Source organism: Leptinotarsa decemlineata, unplaced genomic scaffold (assembly GCF_025532065.1).
Source record: "Leptinotarsa decemlineata unplaced genomic scaffold, Ldec_3_MD MMD2_P_RNA_scaffold_5, whole genome shotgun sequence".
Lineage (NCBI taxonomy): Eukaryota > Metazoa > Arthropoda > Insecta > Coleoptera > Chrysomelidae > Leptinotarsa > Leptinotarsa decemlineata.
In genome coordinates, this window is record NW_027412532.1 from 1,723,734 (window position 1) to 1,743,362 (window position 19,629).

At 36.6% G+C, this 19,629-nt stretch overlaps 1 protein-coding gene, 1 long non-coding RNA gene and 2 other non-coding genes across 4 annotated transcripts in view; 1 reads left to right on the forward strand and 3 right to left on the reverse strand.

Moving 5' to 3' along the window:
- The window catches only part of LOC141479916 (uncharacterized), a 46,571-nt gene that overhangs the window by 23,128 nt on the left and 3,814 nt on the right, over positions 1-19,629 (reverse strand). The window lies entirely within an intron of this gene.
- On the reverse strand, positions 3,330-3,401 carry TRNAQ-UUG (transfer RNA glutamine (anticodon UUG)). Its single transcript has one exon. It is a non-coding gene; the product is annotated as a tRNA-Gln (tRNA).
- On the reverse strand, positions 3,894-3,966 carry TRNAV-AAC (transfer RNA valine (anticodon AAC)). Its single transcript has one exon. It is a non-coding gene; the product is annotated as a tRNA-Val (tRNA).
- On the forward strand, positions 9,097-17,871 carry LOC111512221 (DNA damage-regulated autophagy modulator protein 2). The gene is made up of 5 exons (XM_074169205.1): positions 9,097-9,463; positions 10,930-11,051; positions 14,480-14,706; positions 16,024-16,162; positions 17,266-17,871. The coding sequence occupies exons 1-5, from the start codon at positions 9,393-9,395 to the stop codon at positions 17,430-17,432; spliced, it is 726 nt and encodes a 241-aa protein (XP_074025306.1). The 5' UTR covers positions 9,097-9,392; the 3' UTR covers positions 17,433-17,871.

A 19,629-nucleotide genomic window follows, 5' to 3' on the forward strand; every position in this document is an offset into this window, starting at 1 on the left:
TACCTACATACCAAATTATTTTACTTTTCTAGTGAGTGTTAAGTGAGTAACTCGCATTGAAGAGTATGTATAAACAGCCGGAGATAACCATGTCTAAGCAAGGGCCACCTTATATTTGTTGAAGCGAGCAAAAAGTTCAAAAGGCCACTTCTCGTTCAACTTCCGCCCCGAAATTAATTACTACCCATTTAACAATATCCTGGGACTCCCGCAATAGTTAAGAAGAAACCGTCGAAGTGCTAGGGTTTCTCAATGGCATCAAGGCCACATTAAAATCCCTAATAGGATTATAATTATCGTTCGGCATAGCGAGGCCAGTTGTTTATGGATTCCAGTCGGTCCATTATTCGCGTCAGAAACACTGCTCCGCTCGACTATTTCGTAAACACGACAGGGCCAACAAAAACAAGCAAGTATTTGCATTTCGAAGTTGGGACCTCGAACTGCCAAGTAAGTACCTTTCTTGTACGAGTTGAACTTTTCACTTCCCTGTCGAGTTTATTATTGAAAGTTAGGACGACGTCCAAGGAATGTTCTCAGACATTCCGAAAATGTTTTATTTCTGGGATGAATATAAAACGGTATACAGGGATCCCTTTTTACCTCACATAGTTTGAAGATGAAGCCTTCGAAAAAGAAATGATAATGTATCGGGAAATTCACCAGTAGCATGTATTTGTATTGGATCAATATGTGCGATAACTGCGCAACCTTTACTGCAGGCAGTCAGTGATGCAATTGAACCCAGGTCTGTGTTTAATGAACCCTACAAAATACAAAGTCAGATGCTACAAATTTTCTTTATCATATTTCAGTATGTACGTGTACATTTTTCTGAGACTGTCAATATCAGTTCGTTCATTCATTGAATGTTCTTCGTTATTGATAAGTATCATTTCCAAAAATATTCTTTTAGTTGTATTGGTTTCTCTATCTGAAATATTTGGATTTTCAAAATTCATTTTATGATCTTGTATGGATTGTTCTAAAACATATATAGGACAAACATCTAGACCTCTAAGTAGTCGCATCACTTCCCATAAGAGCGACTGTAGACGAAATGTTAATTCTTGTGCATTAGCAGAACATGTTAATTCGGAGGATCAACCGACAACTGCGGTAGCAGAAATTTGGGAAGCTAACCTGATATGCCATCTGAAAACGAATCCATATGTTTCTAGAAATGATATGAAATCGACAAAGGTTAATGCAGTCAAGCTGCTGTTCATGCTGATTGGTCAAACCACCAACACTGACATAAAAACTTGGCAAGTTGACTTGGGTGTCACACCAATAGGTGGTTCCACTTATGGAGGTCAGTCTCTGCAGTGAAGACCAGTAATCTGCTATGCTCCTGATAAACCTGTTTTGTCTAACGGGCAATGAACATAGTTCTATATGTCATCCATAGATTCTACCTCTCCAGAAATATCCGGAATGGAAGTGGATCTAGAACGATTTCATTGATCGCTAATGACGCGGTGCAGATATCACTGGAGATAGCCAGGCAACCTTGTCTTTGTCCAGCAAGAAGTCTAGAAATCATTTTGAGCATGTTTCAGCTCTTAAGAAGCATTTCTTCCCCTAGTTCTTTGTCAAACGATCTCTGTATAGAGGTTTTTCCAATTGACCAATCTCTTATCTGAGGTTTCGATACCTCAACAGCTGGGACCATATATCAACTTGATGGACCGTAACTAGCACACTCATCAGCTTTTTGGTTGCCCGTGATTCGAGTATGTACTGGCACCTATTATAAGGTCTAAAGTCCAGGTTGTTAGTCAATCAATAGTTGGGCTTTAAAGCCGATGAACTGTATCAACTTCAGCTGAAGTCTCAGTCTGCCTACTCCTCAGTTGATAGCAAAGGTATTGTGACTTGACGTCCAGGTCTCCATTTGCCTACTACCGTCACTGGTCTTCGCAATGGTTTCAATCTACTTACTCCCAAGAGAGGAGCTCTTCAGGGTCTGATCTCATATTTATCTCACTGGACATATACAGGCTCGGACCGGTCGTGGAAGTGGGGGTGATGTTGGTAATAGGGGTGTGGTGTGTACTGTTGTAAGATGTGCCGCAAAAACAGTAATTTTCCTACGAATGCGTTGATCTTTCTAAATGATCTCGTTTGCTGAAGCAGTCGGGATGTTTTTCAATCACAATGACTTCGCGAATTATCGTGGCCTGGAGTTTATTCGGTGGTAAGGGTTTTGGTGTTTTCAAAGCTTATTGTGTGGACTGTTTCAAGATATAGTTTGGAGGGGGATGCAGCCACATCTGATTCACTGACCGCTAGCTCATGCTCATAAGCTCTGTTGAAGAGTGTTTTGTTAGTCTGGCCGATAAGCGTTCTGGAGCAGGTGAGAAATAGTATTTCGTATATGCCTTGTGCCTCATTAGGTATTCAAGTTGAATTGGATTGTTAGCTGGAATTACTGTTCTTCTGTCGTACCTCTCCAGAATTCATTTCACTTTGTCGGTTACTCAATTATTCAAAAGAAAGGAAAGCTTTGGGGTGGGTATTGGCTCAGTTCTTTGGATCTATTTTCATTCGAAAGGAGTGTTCATTATGACATACTTCTCTCGTGTGCCTGAAAAGACAAATGAAACAAGATTAATTTATCTGGATATGAACTCTTCTATGAATTGAGAATCTTCAAATCTACCCATACTCAGTTATAAATAGTGGAGAAGTTACTCTAATCGTAGCCAACTTCCCACATTGAAGACGATAATAGCTACAGACTCCGGAATGCTTTGTTTGAGGCTCGTAAAGCACAACTTTGGATGGTTTTGACTCTAATTATTGGAATAGGTAGTTCGGATGGGAGTTCCAGAAGTAGTTTGGTATTAACGGAGTCATTTATCAACGTAGAATGTTCAGGAAGAACTTGTTTCTACAGATCAATCACTTAGTTTGGAATTGTCCAAACAGATATGGATTTTCACTAATAAAATATTATTTTGGACTCAGGATTTTTGCTAATAATTATTTATTATTCGATTGTTAGTACGAAGATGTATTGTCAATGTTGTAAATAACTATTTGAAGAGTTCTATAGAACTATAAGCGAATCTGGGTATTCGTAGTTTCAATCTGCTTTTACCAATTATGGTAATTATTGTCGAGATCAACATGAAGAAGAAATCGCATTGAAGTATATGGATTTTTGGATTATTTTTCGAAATCCACAATTACTTTGTTATACTTATTCTACGACAGTATCTAGTAAATTATACAGAATAAAGAAAATACTTGTTTTCAATTCACCAAATTGTATGTAGCTATAAAAATAGTTTCTGTATAATCATAATAATTAAAAAAAAAGCAGGTTCCACCGAGATTTGAACTCGGATCGCTGGATTCAAAGTCCAGAGTGCTAACCATTACACCATGGAACCTTGAAAACACTTTATTCTACAAAACAAAATCAAACAAGGTATTTATGTAAGATGTATTTATCTATAATTGTACGATGACATTTTAACTTTTACTTTTTCAAAAATTCAATCAACTGTCAAAAAATATTTACTGTTTCAGTAAGTATCACCAAAATCTATATTGAAAAATTGTATAAATCTATTTTAGTTGCATTAAAACTTTGTTTCCATATCTTCATTTTCTACCAAGTTTTTAGTGTTTTTAAATGTCTCATATTGTTAAGCATTTTCAAAATAAAATCCTCAATTTATTGAAAAAACGCGATTACTTTTGTATTGATTATTTGACGGTAATTTCTTGAATTTTACCGCCTGTTATTATTACTACCTAATTATACCTACGGTTCATTTTCCCACCTCCACTCCTAATTATGTTTTATAAAAATATTAGATTTGTCACTCAAATTACTTATGGTCAAAATTGTTTTTCTTTTTCGAAGTCACAAAAAAAAATGTTTCCGCCCGGGATCGAACCGGGGACCTTCCGCGTGTTAGGCGGATGTGATAACCACTACACCACGGAAACAGTTAGTAACTGTTATTCAATACAATATCATAACATCGTCATGAAATTGATTAATAGTTTTTCAAGTTTTTTGTTACTTTTACTGTGGTTCGTTTACTGTTTACTAACTATATCCTACATATACAATGCTCAATATAGCCAATTTTATAATTTGAAGTACCTACATTTCAAGTACTGACTTTTACCTGAGCTTGTAATGTAATTACCTAAGCTTACCTGACTAAACATTGTAGAAGACTGAGTTTCAAACTCTCTCTTCTGAATGTGCCTAACACGATCGTATTCGTGATTGAACCCATGTCTTTCTCCTAAAAGGTGGTTTGCAAATGCGGAATTGGTTTCTCTATTTACAAAACTACTTCTATGGACTTTAATTCTTTGGGAAAATGTTCTCCCTGTTTGGCCAATATACAATATACACCTGATCTAGGTATTCAAAGTTTTGTCTTCATTGTTTTTAATAAATCTGTGAAGCATACTATTGCATAATAATTAGTTAACTAACAGTTTCTTGTACTGGTAAATACAATACAAATAAATGTAAATTCCATCCACCCGTCAATAAAATTCACTACTGAGAGGGAGGTAAATAATTCAATAAACTACCTTGACGAAAAATAACAATAATCATGAATTTGTAATTTTTCACAAATCGTCTTACAGTGATTGTAATATTGTAAAATTTGCTGAACTCACAACTTTTCAGGTATGCTCAGTGCAAGTCAACCACATACAGCTGATCTTCAAAAATGATCAAGTCAAGACAGCTAAAACGTACGAAAAATTCACTGAACAAGCCTATCAAGGACAGAGAGAAGAAATCTGAAGCAGATCGAATCGATTCTGACGACGAGCAAGGATTTTCCAAGTGGATAAGATCCGAGGAGGGACTAGACAATCTGAAACTTTTCGTTTTGGGAAACACTCTTATTATGTTCATAGCCATTTCTTGGCCACAGATCAAGGAAGTTCTAGATTCAGCCTATTATCTATATGTAGAATTTACCGAGAGGAGATAAAACTAATGAAATTACTTCTATTACAGATATTGTAAAATATGTTTTCCCTTGTTCTGAGGGGGTTCATATTCATGACGTTTATGTTTTGGTATACCATTGGAATGTTCAGTCTGGTTGATAATTATTTCAGGGGTAGTTTCAGGGAATATCTGAATAAAGAATTCAATTCTAATGAATATAAAAACCTGGGGTAATGGAAGCTCTGAAAAACAATATTTCTTCAGGTTCAATAACGAAATTTCAAGAGCCTAGAGTCAGGGCTGACTCCTACAAAACTAAAGACGTATGCACTTCTAATACATACATTGAACATATTTTTTTCAAATTTTGCTATTCAGATGAGGAAATAAAGTAATCATGAAGAAGTTAGAACCATTCTGCGATCTCATTACAGAACACAATTATTGACATTTTTCCCGAAATGAATTTTTTATTGGTAGTGTTTTGTAGACAGGTTTTTTTAGCTGATCCAACTAGTGCTATTTCGTCAACCTACAAGATCGGTTGAATTGAAACAAAATTTCCTATTTTGGTGAACTAGAATTACCTTTTTTCAGATCGAGACTCTCAGTGATTGTTTTTGAAATATTCGTCAAAAACTACTGGGTATTGTAATACCCAGCTTTTTTTTATTACAGAGGCTACAAAATATGTTGGAAAAAACTAGAGGTGCTTATTGAAAAAGTTGATAATGAAATTGAATGAACGAAACGTCGCATTGCAAACTGGTTGGTTTCAGATTTCAACAAATATGACAATTCTTCGCTCTTTTATATCATTGCCGAAATGAAGGCGATAGAGCCAAAAAAAGAAATTCGATCATTCTAGTTGTCAGCGAATATTTCAAAAACAACCAATCGTATTCTCAATCTGAAAAGAGGTTATCTAGTTTCTGAAAATAGGAAATTCTTGTCGAATTCAACAGACGTTGTAAGTGTAACCGATTCCGAGTTAGCAATACGGGGAACAGCTGCAAAAACATCTTTTATATTAAAAATCAATTTGTACACTTACTGTTGGAAATCATTATCTTTTTGAATAATTTTCACTCTTCTCACTGGCGTTCAAATTATTGTTGAACATGAATCAACTTACGAAATTAATTTGTTCAATTTCTGTCATGAATGTTCTTTGCGACAGTTATTTCTCATATTTTTCCAAAATCGATTAACCAAAATCTTTTTTCTTTCATACCCACCTAATTAGTTCAAATTTAACAATTTCATCTTGATTACTTGGGAGGGGTTTGAAAACTATAGTTTAACCTATTTCACAATTACTGCATGCTATCCCAAATATAATTGATGTACAACTGGATATTTTAATCATAGTTATTTAATAAACTTACTGAAAGGAAACTTGTTTTTTTTTAACGAAATTGTCTATTTGAACATGTATTGTTTGTATATGTTTGACACACTGTATGTAGCTAAATGATTTCTATAGAAAACTCACTTTAAACTTGACATTTTCTGCCACAATGAATTTATTTTGTCCCCTGGCTTTTCAAGGCAAAACAAAAGAATCTTCATTCAGTTGAGTTTTTTCCAAGTTTCTTCAATAATGTTTATTGTCAAACGAATGAAAATCATTATTTGACTTGGTATAGCTACCGCCATCTTACAGAAAGATGTGCAAGTGGAGTATATTCACACAGTTTGTTTTTCCATGTCTTCTTCAATTCCCCGTCTTTCAGCCTTTGAATACTAGATGTCGCTTCTATCCAAGAAAGTAAAGACATTTGATAAGATATAAAGAGCATCCATCATATTTTGATCTGGCCCGAAATAAGTTGGTGAAAGTTCTTCAAAAAAAGAGTATGGAATGTTGTCTCTGTTTACCGTATTTATTAACTTTTTTTGGAATATTTGCAATATTTTTGTTCAATGATAGGGTGTAAAGCGAAATGCTCTCTCAACTCAAACCAGAAAGTATTCTTTGAAAGATATTTTTAAGTATAAGTCAAAATTTATAAAATTTTTAAGGGTTTTTCCACATTCAAAACGTATACGAATCCTGATCCTGATCTACCTAAGTAGAAAATACAAAAGCTCAGTTGAAATGGAAATGTATCATTGTAGTATTATTGCATAGAGAAGCATAGAGAGAGACAGTGATAAAAAAAAAAATTTGTTTTATGGACGCACCTTCTTTCCCGTAGCTGGCTCCCCAGTTGCAATATTTGAAAATCCTTTCTTATTGCACATCTACAACATAAATCGAACCTATATACAAAACTTCAGCCTCCGACAATATAGCGGTACGAAGAAACACTGATAAAAGGTAATTTTCATATGTACACGCGCCCTTCCATCCCCGGGGAGGGCTCCCCAGTTGAAATATTCGAAAATCCCTTCTTACTGCACATCTACAACATAAAACGAAGCTACATACAAAATTTTAGCCTCCAACAATATAGCAGTACGGAGAAACACTGATAAAAGGTAATTTTCATATGTACACGCGCCCTTTCATCCCCAGGGAGGGCTCCCCAGTTGCTATATTTAAAAATCCTTCCTTATTGCACATCAGCAATATAAAACGAACCTACATACAAAATTTCAGCCTTCGACAACATAACGGTACGGAGAAACACTGATAAGAAGTAATTTTCATATGCACACGCGCCCTTCCATCCCCGGGGAGGGCTCCCCAGTTGAAATATTCGAAAATCCCTTCTTACTGCACATCTAGAACATAAAACGAACCTACATACAAAATTTTAGCCTCCAACAATATAGCAGTACGGTGAAACACTGATAAAAGGTAATTTTCATATGTACACGCGCCCTTTCATCCCCAGGGAGGGCTCCCCAGTTGAAATATTTAAAAATCCCTTCTTACTGCACATCTGCAACATAAAACGAACCTACATACAAAATTTTAGCCTCCAACAATATAGCAGTACGGTGAAACACTGATAAAAGGTAATTTTCATATGTACACGCGCCCTTTCATCCCCAGGGAGGGCTCCCCAGTTGCTATATTTAAAAATCCTTCCTTATTGCACATCAGCAATATAAAACGAACCTACATACAAAATTTCAGCCTTCGACAACATAACGGTACGGAGAAACACTGATAAGAAGTAATTTTCATATGTACACGCGCCCTTTCATCCCCGGGGAGGGCTCCCCAGTTGAAATATTTAAAAATCCCTTCTTACTGCACATCTACAACATAAAACGAAGCTACATACAAAATTTTAGCCTCCAACAATATAGCAGTACGGAGAAACACTGATAAAAGGTAATTTTCATATGTACACGCGCCCTTTCATCCCCAGGGAGGGCTCCCCAGTTACGATATTTAAAAATCCTTCCTTATTGCACATCAACAACATAAAACGAACCTACATACAAAATTTAAGCCTCCGACAATATAGCGGTACGAAGAAACACTGATTAAAAGGTAATTTTCATTTCCTGGGAGGGCTCCCCAGTTGAAATATTCAAAAATCCTGCCTTACATACAAAATTTCAGCCTCAGGAATCATAACGGTACGGAGAAACAGAAATATTCAAAAATCCTGCTTTATTGCACATCTGCAACATAAAACGAACCTACATACAAAATTTCAGCCTCAGAAGTTATAATGGTACGGAGAAACAGTAATTAAAAGGTAATTTTCATATGTGAACGCTCCTCTTTTATCCCCAGTGGTGTCGCCCCAGTTGGAATATTCAAAAATCCTGCTTTATTACATATCTTCAACATAAAATATACCTACATACAAAGTTTCAGCCTCCGACAATATAGCGGTACGAATAAACAGTGATTAAAAGGTAATTTTCATACGTACACGCGCCCTTTCTTTCCCAAGGAATATTTCCCAGTTGGAATATTGAAAAATCCTGCTTTATTGCACATCTACAACATAAAATGAATCTACATACAAAATTTCAGCACCAGAAAATATAGCGGTTTGGAAAAACAGCGATGAAAATGTAACTTTCACGAAGGAATGAAAAAGTAGTTGGTTTACGACCAAAAATATCACCCTTTGATCATAATGCATCTTCCTTTGCATTTTCCTAATTTCATAAAAGTTTTCGATCTTGCATGCTTACTGTTTCAAACCTCCAGCTGCGCAGCGATTTCAGTCACCACATTGACGGAAACCGTCGATACAAATTCCAACGTATAATGTCAACAAACCGTATTTGCCTCCCACAATTTAATAACGAATTTACGAGGTTTCCATTCGAAGCAATCGAGATAAGCCTGAAAAATTGCTCCGATCGCGGTAGCTATCAGAAATGAATTATCAATATAGATTTCCGATTAACATAAACAATTACGTGGATGCTCAGATGAAATGAAAGATAGTAGGTATTTACATGTGCACTGGATAGCCTATTTCAATCTAATCTGACAGTACCTTCTGAAGGTTGTGACAGAAACATTATGGTGTTCACCAAAATTTATGTCGCTCCCGTAATATTAGGGATTTGGTTTCCTTTGACGTTTACCACAACGTAAGTAGTCTGTAGTTAAAATCAATACTCTGCTTTCTGTTTCGTTGTAGAGCAGCGAATGTGGAATATATATGTTTTTTCGTCCACTATTTTGAAGATTTCAGTTATTGTTCGTTTTTTATATTGAGGATTCCCTTCGTAGTGCTTGCAAAAAAATACTTTAGCAGGCACAGCGTTTCTAGAGGTCGAAATTTTGGAAACTACCAGTTTGGTAATGCGTCCGAGATATGAAACGATACAATTCCATTTGTGACTTCTGTTAACAGAAAACAGAATATTGAAGCACGGCAAGCCTATAAGCAGGACCAGTTTACATACAAAGAAAAACAGGGATGAAATAAAAGAGGTTTCTGAATTTCTGAATGTCCTCAAAAAAAACTAAAGAGATGATTTTGCTGAAATATTCAACTTCTATTCGATCTTGAATCATCAGAGGAAAGAACCTCCACTTAGATTATTGAAAACTGAGCCTTGTAAAGAAAAATATAGGGTAGCACAGGCATACTATATTACGAATAATGAAAATCGATACTTTTCGATTAATTTAGTCAATTGTTCATCCAATAAATCCATATTTTCAGACAGGTTTTCGGAAATAACTCAAAAAGTTAGTATTTTTTCAAAACAATCATTTCTAGTGCTTCACAGGTCTCTGAATCTATCTATACTAATATGAATGTGGAATCTGAAGAAATGAACGCCGTTCGTGGTATTAGCCAGTGGAGCAGTTGTTTTCTGATAGGCGTCGGTCCATTCAACCTACCGTGTAGGTATATCCAAGACCGGCTAACACGATAAGAATAACTTGACGCAAATCAGTAAGCCATTACGCGCCGCGTCTACCGTAAGACGACGGACGATGCGCGGGGTAGAGAGGCGGTCTAAACAATGAAGCGACGCGTGACGCGTGAGGGCAGACGTCGTTGACGGTTGTGTTAGTTTCGCGAATTTCTTTATAGGTAACATAATTAGATTGTCGAAGCTACTCATTACTCAATAAAGCTGGCATATTTTTTCAGTTAGTGTATTTCTAAAGTGAAAATATAAATAACTAGCCGTTTTCCGCTCTTATATTAACGTATATCCGAAGCTACTGAACCTAGATTCTTGAAATATGCAGGTAGTTTCTTTGTATAGTGTAAATAGGCATCAAAAAATGAAATTAGCAATTTCCAACTCACAAGGGGGAAAAACTGTGGTTCAAAGATTGAATTTCGTCAGTTTTGAAGTTGGAAACCTGAGGTTAATGGTTGATGTGACAAAACAACTAGTGAACCACATACGATAGATCTTTTTGACTGAGAAGGTTAGGACTAACGTTTTGTATTCATAGACGCGAAAATATTTCAAAACAGTAGAACTTTTTGAGAATTTGAACGATGGGACAAAACATATAATTGTCGTATTACTTTTCTGTGAGTTTAATATCTTCACAATGTTGATATCACGTTTTTTTTATTTGACAGGTACATTGTTGCCGTTTGTACACACCATGTCAGGCCTATTCTCCCTTATATTAGCGACACAGGAACTTGGGCTCCGGAAAGTTGTATTTTCGGAATCATGCTCACTTTTGGAGGATTTTTGAGTAAGAAAAAGTACATGGAGGATCAAAATTTGAAGTAGAAAAATTAATATACAAACTGAACCAACCGCTTTTACACAGGCTCCCAAGGACTACGTTTGAATTTCACTAGTTCGGACTTCCATTGTCTACTATATAAAATGATTTGAAATCCCTGAAACAACTAAAAAGAATAATTAAAAATGAATAGCTGAAAATAACAATTATATTATGCAAAATGAACCTGAAATGAAATAATAGTGAAATGAACTACAAGTGAAAATATAAAAATTGAAGAAATAAAAACAAAATAAAAATAAAGGAATGAAAGAAGAAAATAAAAATGAAAAGTGTAGAGGTTCCAAGTCACGTTAGTTTACGACGTTTCGATACGTATCTACAATCGTCTTCGGGTGATGACTGGACTGATTCCTCCGAGAGATGACTATTTATAGGTCGTTCAAATACTTTTTTCTATCACTGCTTTCCATTTTCCGCTTCACTGGTTCAGTGGGAGTTGACCGTTTTGGCGGGAGTTGCCCATTTTTCGCTTGATGATGGGTTTCCATATGTTGCGTAGTTCTACGCTGGCCTGGCTGAATACGTTGTTGGACAACATGTATGCGGCTTCCTTGAATTTTCTCCTAAACCAATGTTCCTCTCTGTGCAAGATCTCAGCTTGGGACTACTCGATGTTGTGTTGATGGGTCCAAACATGGTCTGCTATTCCTGATTTGCTGGTTTCCCCTCGCTGTGTGTGTTTCTTGTGCTCGGCAATGCGAACATTCGATGGCCTCTTAGTTTCACCAATATAGGATTTTCCGCACTCACAGGGTATCCGGTAAATGCAATCCTTGGAATCGCAGTCCGTGTTTGGTGGCCTAGTTTTCGTGGGGCTGCTACGGATAGTGTTACCGGATCTGAAACAGGTTCTGATGTTGTATTTGGAACCAATCCCTTTTATCCTCTCCGATAATCCTCTAATTTGGGGAAGTGCAAGCACTGGTTGTGACGGCTTCTCTTCCTTGCGAGGCTCCTGCTGTCTTATAGCCAAAGTATTTTCTACCATCGCTTTGGAGTATCCATTCCGCTGAAGATCATTTTTGATGATGTCTAGTTCCTTTTCGAGACCTTCCTTTGTATTACAGATCCCAAAAGCACGGTCTAATAGAGTCTTGATGATTCCTCTTTTAGTCGATTGATGGTGGTTGGATTCGTGGTTCAGATACTGTCCCGTATTAGTGGGTTTTCGGTATACAGATGTTTCCCACTTAGTGTCGGTCCTCTTCACCAAAACGTCTAAGAATGGCAATTCATTGTGGATTTCCTTCTCCATATTATGAAGGTGTCGTCAACATATCTCAACCAGACTCGGGGTTTCTTGTGGGTTTCTTCAATGGTCAGAGTTTCAAACCACTCCATATATATGTTGGCTATGACTGGTGAAAGTGGCGATCCCATTGGCAGTCCCTCATCTTGTGTAAAGAATTCGTCCTTCAATTGGAAATAACAGTTTCGTACACAGCATCCCAGTAATTCTATAAGTAGATTCGTTCTCTCTTTCAGGTTCCCGTCTTCGGATAGCTTTCTCTGTATGATTTGGAGTGCTTCATCGACCGGAACGTTGGTGTAAAGGCTTTCCACGTCGAAACTAATTAGTTGATCTTCCTGTGTGACCTCAATTGACCCTAGTAGTTCGACAAAATGCCTTGAATTCTTCACAAAAGACGATGTTTTTCCTTGTAATGGTTGTATTAAGGGAAGTAAAAATCTAGACAAGTTTTGAGTAGCCGAATCTCTGGAGCTGATGATCTGTCTAAGCGGAACGTCCTTCTTGTGGATTTTGGTTAGTCCATACAAGTGAGGGGGCTTATTGGGGTGCGGTGTTAGCCATGATCTTTCTTTGTCCGAAAAATAGACTTGGTGTTTTTCCGTAGCAGCCTCACGAAAACCAGGCCACCAAACGCGGACTGCGATTCCAAGAATTGCACTTACCGGGTACCCTGTGAGTGCGGAAAATCCTATATTGGTGAAACTAAGAGGCCATTGAATGTTCGCATTGCCGAGCACAAGAAACACACACAGCGTGGGGAAACCAGCAAATCAGGAATAGCAGACCATGTTTGGACCCATCAACACAACATCGAGTGGTCCCAAGCTGAGATCTTGCACAGAGACGTACATTGGTTTAGGAGAAAATTCAAGGAAGCCGCATACATGTTGTCCAACAACGTATTCAGCCAGGCCAGCGTAGAAATAGGCAACATATGGAAACCCATCATCAAGCGATAAATGGTCAACTCCCGCCAAACAGTCATCTCCCACGGAACCAGTGAAGTGGAAAATGGAAAGCGGGGATAAGTGAAAGTACTCGAACGACCTATAAATAGTCATCTCTCGGAGGAATCAGTCCAGTCATCACCCGAAGACGATTGTAGATACTAACAATCGAAACGTCGTTAACTAACTTGATTTGGAATCTCTACACTTTTTATTTTTATTTTCTTTTTCATTCCTTTATTTTTATTTTGTTTTTATTTATTCAATTGCTCTATTTTCACTTGTATTTTACTATTATCTCATGTCAGGTTCATTTTACTTAATATAATTGTTATTTTCAGCTATTCATTTTTAATTCTTCTTTTTTAGTTGTTTCAGGGATTTCAAATCATTTTATATAGTAGACAATGGAAGTCCGAACTAGTGAAATTCATCATGAAACATTTTCAATCACCTTCAAACAGACTAAGTTTGAGTTCGAAATTAAGTATCTGGCAATAACTTTAAAAAATAATATGAATACCAATGCTTACGGTGTCATAAATTTTGTAATAGACTGAATAGATTTGGAAATGTTCTGACGTATTTTCCAATTTACATTGAAGAAAATTCAATTTGGCTGATGATAAACGCTAAAATAAATGAAAAATAATGAAATTCATATAAAGGGTCTTTCATTGAGGGCTTCCTATCATCAAATTTAAATAAAACAAAGTGTGCTTGAGATATCATCTGAATTTTTCATTTACATTTGAATGGGGTTGTTCAATCGTTTGATTGAACGGCTATGTTAACCAGTTAACTGCGACATATCCACCACATTAGGAATAGTCCTTTCGGTAGAACGATTATGGCGACCGTAAAATGGGTTGAGCGCGCGGTACGTTGTCCGATCAGAATACGCGACAACTAATTTGACAGATATAGCTTCAACAAGACGGCTGTTATCTGAAGTCCTTGTTGAAAGACCCTGTATGTTTCAGGATACCCGAAATTAATCAAGATTACAGGTACAGCCCTAGAATGTGTTCATTGACAGTATCAAACTGCACAATATTCGTGATACCATGAATGAACCAGAATGTAAAGCTTGTTCATCAGATAAAATCATTCTCAAGTCCAATTAACACCAGCATATTCGATAATCGACTGACGTTAACTTTGTTTTTCAGCAACAATCATAGTTTATGTCAGGTACAGACAAGTTAGAGATATCCTTGAAAAATTTGATTTCACTCCCCGCACACAAAAGGTGAATGAATGGACAGCATACTTGGGATGTATCGCCGCATTTGGTTGTATAATAGTGGCAGATTTTCAAGTAACCAATGTTTTCTCCGTCCACTTGATAGGAGCGTTTTTATGCTTTGGATTAGCAAATGTCTATCAGATCATTCAGGTAGACTATATTATCTATATTGATTTGAATACATAATTCCGAAGAAATATCCATTCTGGAATAATACATTCATAGTTTTCAATATTTTTGTTGTTCAGGGAGAATCATGATATTGAGTCAAAAAAAGAAATGTCAAACTATGTTGCTAAACAAAAAATTCAAAATTTTATGAGTGCTTCTATAAAATCTGGTATAGTTGAAGTAAACGATATAGTGCAACCCATATAGTGGAACCTATCCTTTACTTATTCTGCAATGCACAATAATTAGTCACGATCCTTTGTTTGCAGGCTTGTTAGGCGTACACATTCTCGAACCATCAGCCCACCCTTTCGTAACTGTGTCGTGAGTGTCATACCAAGTCTAAATAGAAAATTTGCCGTTGTTCTATATTTAGTAATTTGTTCTAAGTATTTGTTACGCAATTCCACTATTTTTCTGCTTTCCATAACTGCTTGACGTTTGTTTATTATTTCAAATCGAAATCCTAGTTTCTTTATCCAATTCTGAAGAGTTTTGTTATGGCCGAGAGTATTCAATTTCTTCCTTATGATTTCAGTTGTAGGAACCTCATTGCTTTTGTAACAGTCGTATATTGTTTTTCAATGATTTTATTAGATGAACATCTAAAGGTTTTGGTAATCCTGTATCTCATCGCATGTTGCGTTCATAAGGTTTGTTTTTGACTATTTTATGTACAGATGAGAAAAGGATTTTTGTCAAATCTGATGTTGCTTGTAATAGTTTTTTTCCCTCGAAACCAAATTTGAGATGTAGATTTTTATATACATTGAAACACATCCGAATCTTATTCACAGATATCTATTTTCGCATTATTCACCATCGCCGCTATTGGAATCATTATTATACTGGAAAAATTCTGCGTTGTTATCACACTCGTTATTACTATTAGTATAATTGTCCAAGGAAGCCACATTACAAACAGCTAACAAACAAATTTTAAGTGATTATAACTGCACCAATATCGAATTTCAACACTCTAATTGCGATCAGTTCCGGAACTGAACACGACGGCGATAATCTTCTCCGCATTCCCCGATTTCTATTCGTCACCGTAACGTGAGTTCTAATTTAATCTCAAAACTCTTCAGCCAATCATAAAACTCAGTAACAGTTATCCAATACGAATCGCCAATTCTGCAGACCACGTGGACTATTTCGCAGCCGGTTCATTTCTATGTATTGTTTTTTTGGCCTTTGAAAGTGCCGCCAACCTTAAATGTGCACATTATCGTTTACTAAGACTATACCAATTCGAATATTGAAAATTACTGAGTGAGTTTTTTGAATTTTCAGGTTATATTTTCTTTCAAGTTATACCCGAAGTTGGGGAGTAGAAAAGTCAACATTTTTCGAGCCGTTTGTGTTAGTTTGTGTGCAGTATCTTTCAGTGTATGTAGCGTCACTGGCCTCATTTCTCTTTCATATTTTTCAGGTACGTTATTTTATCTGTCAATTTACATTAATATCAAATCGAGCCCATTGTTCATAGATATAAGTTAATTAATCAGAAATGCAGAACATTCCCTGAATCGGTTGACGAATACATAAGGATACCAACTGTTGAATTATCAAAATGATTTGTTTCAGGTAATGTGCTACATATAATACTTAATTTCATATATTATATCTCACGTATATTTATATGAACAAATGTGGGTGTACATACAATAATTATACTATATGACCTGTATAATTAGACGTGGAAAACGAATATAGGATTCGTATGTTCCGATATTTCTTTTCCACATCTGTGTAACGTAGTCAATAAATCATCTATCCATCTAATCATTCTAATCCATTCCAAGGAGATTGACGAGATTGCTATGCAGGCAGGATTTAGATGATAAAAGTAAAAACCTGTATGAATACCTGAGTATTTCTCCATTTGTTGTCATGTCAATCTTGCGAGCAAAAATTCACCGTGCAGATGATATACACCTACTCTACTGAATCTCGACAAAAAAGATAATTTTTCAATATCTGAAAATACATAGTCGCACATGGCATCATACTTTTCACAATCATATTCATTGCTATCTGTCAAATTCTCAAAATTCGTTAACATTAGCAAGCTCAATGATACAGGAGGTAGCGAAAGTCTAAGTTGGACCAACCTTCCAGGAAAAGCATGCCTCGGAATGGATGAAGGACAGAATCCTCATTCTTTGAATATACTGATTCAATATTGGAGACAACTCTCCAAACTTCCACAAAATAAACTCATCAAAAATGTCAGAACATTTGAAATTATCATGCTAGATATCATGACAAGATTCTTCTATGATGCACTGGTTTCATCAGTGAGCTTGCTTTTCTCAGGAAGTTTTCCACATAAACGGAGTTCTTCAAATGAAAGGGTTCTTTTATGCGCAGATAACTGATCATTCATACCATTCATACCATTTATTCATAAATATCTGTCGGGTATATTATGTTCATCGTGGTATTAGCCGGGAAAGTAGTTGTTTTTTGGCAAGCGTTTATCAGAACCTACTGTGGGAGAATGCAATATCTTCTTTTTTTTTTGTTTTTTAGGTGATGATATAACGAAATGGAAAAGACAAGACGGCGGTTACGATTTCCATGTAGCCAGCGCAGCATGTGAATATCTGATGTCTTTCTTTGTGATAATATTTTTCGTTACATTCACTGGAGAGTTTAGATCTATCCAGTTCGAAGAACCACAAATGACAACCTCATGATCCCGAAATTTCGGAGTTAGGTTTCAAGGACACAGATGAAATTTGAAATTGCTACGGTGAATACTGTTTTGGTCGGTTCAACGGAAAATTTGTAACGTATTTAGGAAGAGACGAGGAAGAGACGAAGCAGAATTTGATCTTTGACTCCGCAATACCAACGTATAAAAACAGTAGTAGGAATATGTTCCAGTCGGCACTGTGTTATATGTAATTGTGATTTGCAAAATAATGCCAAATATTATATTCAGGGAATTATGAAATATTTCTCATTTCAGCAAAAAAAAAACAATAACGAAGACTATGTTGAATGTAATATAAAGTTAAATTTAAAATTATATCTAACGAATTTTTAATATGGCAATAGACAAGTTTCAAAAAAATATGCACTGTGATTGATATGAACTAATGATTAAGAAAGTTATTAAAATCTTTTATTTAACTTGACTTGTATATATGTTAACAAATCTTGCAAGTTTACCTAATTTGACGCACTTCCCGGTATCCGACTGACCTAAAATTTTGCATGCTGGTCCAGAACCGATGACAATGCATGTTGATCATAAACGTGACCTGATGCTGCTGCCAGGATCGGCTCCGTACGATAGATCACCTCAGAGGTAAATAGCAGGGACACCAAATTTTGTATACACATTCGCTTATGATAGGCAGTTGGTAGGCCCACCATGAAATAGATGCCACATGCAGGGTTGGCTTTAATAAAAAAAATATATTTCTAGAAAAAAATCAAATGAAGTATTTACCTTTGAATACCTACATCCCGACATTAAAAATAAGACACTAGATGGTGTAGTAGGTTGTGAGAACCCATATTTATTTGCATTGTGATAAAATAATTGCACAAGATAGTCTAATAGATTGTACTAGAAAAAATGATAATATAGATTTGAATAATATTATATCATCTGATATAAACAAGACTGGGGAGTTGTCTAAAGAGTTGGAAATATTTGTGGAGGCCAAGGTGATGTTGCGATACAATGTTGATGTGTCTAAGGGTCTAGTGAATGGCATCATCGGACATATAATAGAAAAATTATGGCCCTGTTTCCGGAGAGCACAACTGTATGACACGGACATTCCATCAGTCCGTATCGACTTCGGCAAAGATGGAATCCACGTTATTCAACCGAAATCTGTGCAATTTCCAGTTAAATTCAGCCACGGTACGGCTCAACGTAGAATGTTGCCAATTGTTTCATGCTGGGCTTGTACAGTTCACAAAATGCAGGGTAGTACGCTGTTGTATACTTGGGTCTGAAAGTATTCGCTGCCGGCCAAGCGTACGTGGCTTTGAGTAAGTTCACATCAATTGAAGGCCTCCTGATAGAAGAATTAGACTGTTCGAAATTAACTGGGATTCGGCCATGTAATAATGACACCAACAATGAAATGAATAGACTAAGAAATATAACAAGCTAATTCTTCTATAAGGTATGCCGGAGGAGTAGGTACCTACCTACTTCTATAGCATATGGTTTATTCTAATAATAGTTTGGTGAAGAGGACCGACACTAAGTGGGAGACATGTGTATACCGAAACCCCACTCACACGGGACCGAACCACGAATCCAACCACCATCAATCGACTAAAAGAGGAATCATCAAGACTCTCAAGAAGGAATTAGACATCATCAAAAATGATCTTCGACGGAATGGCTACTCCAAAGCGATGTTAGAAAAGACCTTGGCTGAAAGACAGCAGGAGCCTCGCAAGGAAGAGAAGCCGTCACAACCAGTGCTTGCACTTCCCTACATCAGAGGATTATCGGAGAGGATAAGAAGAATTGGTTCCAAGTACAACATCAGAACCTGCTTCAGATCCGGTAACACTATCTGTAGCAGCCTCATGAAAACCAAGCCACCAAACGCGGACTGCGATTCCAAGAATTGCATTCACCGGATACCCTGTGAGTGCGGAAAATCCTATATTGGTGAAACTAAGAGGCCATTGAATGTTCGCATTGCCGAGCACAAGAAACACACACAGCGAGGGTAAACCAGCAAATCAGGAATAGCAGACCATGTTTGGACCCATCAACACAACATCGAGTGGTCCCAAGCTGAGATCTTGCACAGAGAGGAACATTGGTTTAGGAGAAAATTCAAGGAAACCGCTTACATGTTGTCCAACAACGTATTCAGCCAAGCCAGCGTAGAAATACGCAACATATGGAAA

What these genes read in the sequence shown, in the direction of transcription:
- LOC111512221 (XM_074169205.1), top strand. Translation starts at nt 9,393, where the DNA reads ATGGTGTTCACCAAAATTTATGTCGCTCCCGTAATATTAGGGATTTGG. An exon ending in CCTTTGACGTTTACCACAAC is followed by an intron (nt 9,464 to 10,929) that starts GTAAGTAGTCTG and finishes TTTATTTGACAG; the next exon opens with GTACATTGTTGCCGTTTGTA. An exon ending in CACTTTTGGAGGATTTTTGA is followed by an intron (nt 11,052 to 14,479) that starts GTAAGAAAAAGT and finishes TTTGTTTTTCAG; the next exon opens with CAACAATCATAGTTTATGTC.